At 40.1% G+C, this 5,000-nt stretch overlaps 1 protein-coding gene across 1 annotated transcript in view; it reads right to left on the bottom strand.

Moving 5' to 3' along the window:
- Positions 1-3,461, bottom strand: part of LOC144639614 (ATP-dependent RNA helicase DDX54-like) — a 4,481-nt gene extending 1,020 nt beyond the window's left edge. Inside the window, exons 1-8 of the mRNA XM_078498904.1 lie at positions 3,325-3,461; positions 2,930-3,012; positions 2,479-2,540; positions 2,261-2,390; positions 1,506-1,575; positions 1,173-1,251; positions 583-684; positions 1-352 (exon numbers count right to left, since the gene is read on the bottom strand). The exon at positions 1-352 is cut by the window's left edge and continues 1,020 nt beyond it. Of these exons, the coding sequence (XP_078355030.1) occupies positions 229-352; positions 583-684; positions 1,173-1,251; positions 1,506-1,575; positions 2,261-2,390; positions 2,479-2,492 (519 nt within the window). The 5' untranslated portion in view covers positions 2,493-2,540; positions 2,930-3,012; positions 3,325-3,461 and the 3' untranslated portion in view covers positions 1-228. The remainder of the gene's footprint in view (positions 353-582; positions 685-1,172; positions 1,252-1,505; positions 1,576-2,260; positions 2,391-2,478; positions 2,541-2,929; positions 3,013-3,324) is intronic.
- Positions 3,462-5,000: the final 1,539 nt, after the last annotated feature.

Here is a 5,000-nt window from a genome sequence, read left to right as displayed (position 1 = left end):
TTTTTCCATTCCATGAGAAAAAAAGAGAAATGTGGAAAAAATCGCATTGTTCTTAAAATGGCGGGAAAAACCGCGCAGCATTCTACTGTTAGTCTTTCGCAGCTATTCGGCTAGTCATGCAACGATTCCCACCGCCGCACCAGCACAGAATACCGTTGCGTGACGACCGTGACTAGTTTAGTGTATATTGTGTATGAATTTACAATGAAACTTCCAGGAAATCAAGGGCTAGCTTATATTGTCTAAAGGATACATGTTTTTCTTGTATGTCGCAGGGATTCGCACGCCGCTCTCTGTTCTGATTTTCTTCGCGTTACCGTCTTCTCCAACATAATTTTTCCTCTTACGATCCCTAAAGATAAATAAATAAATAAATAACCAAACGAACGAACGAACGAACGAACGAACGAAATGAATGAATAAATAAATAAATAAATAATTTCGTTATACCCGGGTTCGTTATTATTATATCGGGGCTTCTGTTCCTATTACATTGGCCGGTCTGAAGGATATCGTTCGTTTTACCGGCTACTTCGTGGTAAAGGCGCTAATAGTGAGTATGCAGTAATTAGTTTTCAGTACCATTTTTTGATCGCTTTTGCTTGTCTCATTCCTTCATCTTCATCAGCTTGAATGTCCATCACAGCACCCGAAACATCCTTCTCAAACGACTTCAAACCGAGCCTAAAAACAAATGAAGCAAGATGCAATATAACAACTTCAAAATTGACCCACGATCGTGGTACTGAATTGGCATCTTTTTTATTACATATACCGAGCTTAAAATGTACCATCTTTCTTTATTTATCTGCATACAGGACGCTTTCGCGACTCTAGTAGTATGAACCCAAACTATCAAGCCAAGCTCGGCATCAGTCCTACCGTAGCTCAGTGGTTAGAGCATCTTACCGGTGCAGAAAGGAATGGGTTCGACTCCCGTCTAACTATATCTTTATATCAGTCCCACGCTCGCGACAACAAAATTTACGACTTTCTTTAACACTTAATTTCGCACTTCAATAGCAGTAGGTTTTCAAAAGGGGTTGGTAAAGGAGAATAAAAAAATTGTCAATACACTGGTAATCTGCTACCTGAAAAAGCTTATAAAAAAGAACTAGAAATGGCGCACAATTATTTGTTTGTTGACGCGTTAGAACCATCCATAAACTTACCCCAGGCCTTTCTCGCCATAATGATCCGAGGCGGTATGGGGAATATAGTTCTCGTCCCTGAAATTCTTCACGGAAAGACCTTCGTGAAGAACAGAACAAACATTACAAAAATTGTAAATAAACAGAAACGGGATAAAAATCCCAACTGGCAGGAGGCTGACCAGTTGGCTATTTACAAAGCGTGGAGGAGTTGAATTCGGGACCACCGAACACAAACACATCTAGTGGCAAGGAGGAGGATTTGAACATGGGTCCTTCGGATTACAAGTCCAGCGCCCTGACCACGAGGCCACGCCGCCTCCACGCAAACAAAAACAGATTTGAAACAAGTACCTTCAGGATCGGACTTGGATTTTTTCCTTTTCTTTTTCTGGCTTGGATCGAATACAGTGGTGAAGACTCCCTGAAAACAAAGGAAAGAATGAAGAAAAAAACCCCGAAACATCAAGGTCTGTTATATGGACGTTTAGCCTTGAACGTTCTGAAATATATATACAAGAGTATTTTGCTCACACGGTGCCAAATATAAAGTCAGTCACTAAGTTATGCTAATTTAATATCGACAACAATTTCCACAGAAATTCTACGTGAAAAAAATCGCAAAATTTAAAACATCTTACCGAAATTTGAAAACGATTGTCCTACTTGGACAATGATGTAATATATCAAACACGAGAGACAGTGTTTCATCGGGATATCCAAACACCGAGAGGAGAGTTGAAATACGACGCGTAGCGGAGTATTTTTGACGAATTTCGAGGTGTTCGGATAGCCGATGAAACACTGTCTCAAGTATTTGATATATCTACTCAATCGAAACAAAAACTAAATATCTATGCTAATTAAGACCGGGTATCAAACCCCCTTCACAGTTATGATTTTCTTTGTTTTAACTTGACGAATTATTAATAAGTTTGAGAAATCTATTTCCATGCCCATCGTCAAAGGTAACATTAAGTTCTTGTCTTTTGTTAAATACTCCTCCACAAATCACTTTGCATTATCGTTGCCTTATCTATTATCTAACTACAATGTGTGTTCAATAGTTTCAGGCTCTTTCCCCAGCCCGTGATTTCGCCTTCACTCACCCTAATTTCATCCGTGATTGCGCTGTTGTCCTGTTCTTCACGTCCGGTGCCACCACCCCTCCCCTGGACAGTCGCCGAGTCGTCCTGTTTATGCCTTTGCGCTTTTTGAATCACATCACTGTGGCGTTTCCTGTGAACGAACCACAGACAAAAAATACCAAGTTGAAAATAGCAAAAGTGGAGTTGGAGTAAAAAATTAGAAGCGAATTAAAACGCACCTTTTTGACATCATGATCGACTGCGCCGTGGATTTTGACGTAGAACCAATCTCGAAAATTGTCTGCAGTAGAGAAAAAAAGAAGTTTCTAAACAACTTTATGTCCGTTTACCATTTCACACGAGTGCCCAGCACTGAAATTGTTGCGCTCGTGAACCCCAAGTAACATCGCTTTCAACTTTTGCATCATCAGCCGCTTAAAATCAGTTTTTGCATGATCAACACAACAGAACTGACGTCGTAAGAATGTTCAAAACACAAGTGAAACTACGAGGCACAGGACAGTGGTTTAACTGGAAGGATTTAGAAATTTTATCAGTTCATTTCTGCAGTATGAGAGAAGGTATATCATGGTAAAATGTGGTCAATTTGTTTTTTACAAGACGAGATTTCGCTCAAGTAGCTAAAAGACATACTTGTTCCCCCCGATTTTATCGAAAAGGATCGTTTACCTGTCTGGGTTTGAAATTCCTCACACCGTCCAAGATATCGACTATTGTAGCAGAAGCCTCTACGGAAGATGTAGCATCAGGCTCTAGACAGTGCAAATTGAGAAAAAAAAACTGAATCTATGTTATTGGCATACAAGGCACCGAGTTTTTTTTTCAATTGTTCTCAGAGCCAGATGAATGGGCATACACGCAAACGCGCGCGAAAGTAAACCTCGCGCGAGTAGACGCGACAACCCAAGCGTGGCGTTCCCTTGTAAATGGTGATTTTCGCACGCGCTTACATCCTAGCTCTGCGACTTGCTAACACTAACGTGCTAGCCCACTTGACCAGCTGCACAGAGCATTAAATTTACATGAACTAAATCATAAACTACAGTAAACAGCAGGAGACTTACTGAATAGCGGATGAACTGGAAGGGTGGCTGTGTCGATTTGTTTTGATCTCTTGACAGATTCCGAGGAAGCGCTTGGTCTGGATTTTATGTACTGTTTGTATCCATTAGCTGCCACTTGACGGAGGGAAATCTGAAAAAAAAAACCATAAATCAATGAAATTAACTTCTCAAGCTGAACGCTCCTAGGAGATCAGTGTTCAATTTCTTGTACCGTATTTAGTTTTTATTTTATTATTTTCCACGTTTTGATGCGGTGCTTTTTCGAGGGCGGCGCTTATGAGCAACTTTAATTACCACGCTTAAAACATGCCATCTTCATTTCAATCATCGCGCAAAGCAAGATGTTTGTCACATAAACTTAGTTTTATGGCCTAACCATAGTCCTCTATAACTCGATGATAGAGCGTCCGAAGTACTTGGAAGGTCATAGGTTCGACTCCAGTGTTGTGAACACTTGTCTTTTTCCGAGTATGCCTGTTGTAGCAAAGACTACGTAGCATTTCCTGGAACGAACCACGATGTTGAATGCACCGTTTATTTTTCCATATAATAATACGGAGTACAATTGTGTAAACACACAAACAACTGATAACAACTGATGCTAACTGATGAAACTGATGAAACTGATGATTCAAAATCTGTGTGGCGACAAGGAATAACGATTCCAAACGAAACACATAATCCAAAAAGCTTATCTTGACTACACGCGGAAAAACTAATGCATGCAAAATCCCTACAAAATATTTAAATAACACCACAAGGTTACATAATCCCCAATGGAATTACGTAATAAATTTTTAGGCGCTACACCTGTATCATATGTTGAAAATCGTCACCATTCAACTCTTACTTTTATCCAAAAACGATAGCAACAAGAACCAAAACTCAGTTTTACATGTCAGTGCCATTCCCTTTTACATAAAGGAGTCAGGTAGCTACATAGGGGCGTAAGCGTCTTCGAATGAGAGCTCCTCTTTATAGCGCAAGTGTCTAGAATAAGCGCAGCGTTGTTGTATTTTGGCGTATTTGTACTCACGACTGAATGGAGAGGAACTGTAAGAGCAAGGGCTTTGACAGACGTATAAAGGTAGTTTTTGGCAACTGAAATGAGTCGGCAACCACCAGTGCGAGATGGACCTTTTTCACACGTTAAACGCCAAAGTCATAGATACAGCACTTTTGTATGTTTTTTTTTTTTTTTTTTATTTTTTTAAAAATGCAAGATCTTGGTAACTGGCGTTCGCTGCGCAATTAGTGTGCATGTTTTGGTGATGAAACCAGTGATGGTTTAGTTGACGCCAATAAGTCACAGTCATAGTCACAGACTAGGAAAACCTATCGACAACTATAGTAGTTTTCCTTTAAAAAAGTTGTTAACTGCCGGTACTTTTTTAGTTTGTTATTGAAAACTCACTTCACCGACTAGCTTTTTTAGTCGTTATTAAAGCAACTTAAGATTAGTGGGATTTTCTGCAAACGCTCCCTGCGTTCCGCTGGATGTTTTCGCAGCGTCATGGTTTTTCCTGTACTCTTAAGTCCGTCTTTGCCCGATTCATCCATGACAGGACGGGAGAAAATCCTCAGGAACACAGAGAATGGTTTCAAAAAAACCCACTTACATGTAATCTTACGTTGCTTTATGCCACCGGGCCCTGAAGTGTCTTTCCCAAGAACAT

The sequence above is a fragment of the Oculina patagonica genome, unplaced genomic scaffold, assembly GCF_052425735.1.
Source record: "Oculina patagonica isolate OP01 unplaced genomic scaffold, crgOcupat unplaced1113, whole genome shotgun sequence".
Classification (NCBI taxonomy): domain Eukaryota; kingdom Metazoa; phylum Cnidaria; class Anthozoa; order Scleractinia; family Oculinidae; genus Oculina; species Oculina patagonica.
This window is presented reverse-complemented; position numbering and strand designations above follow the sequence as displayed.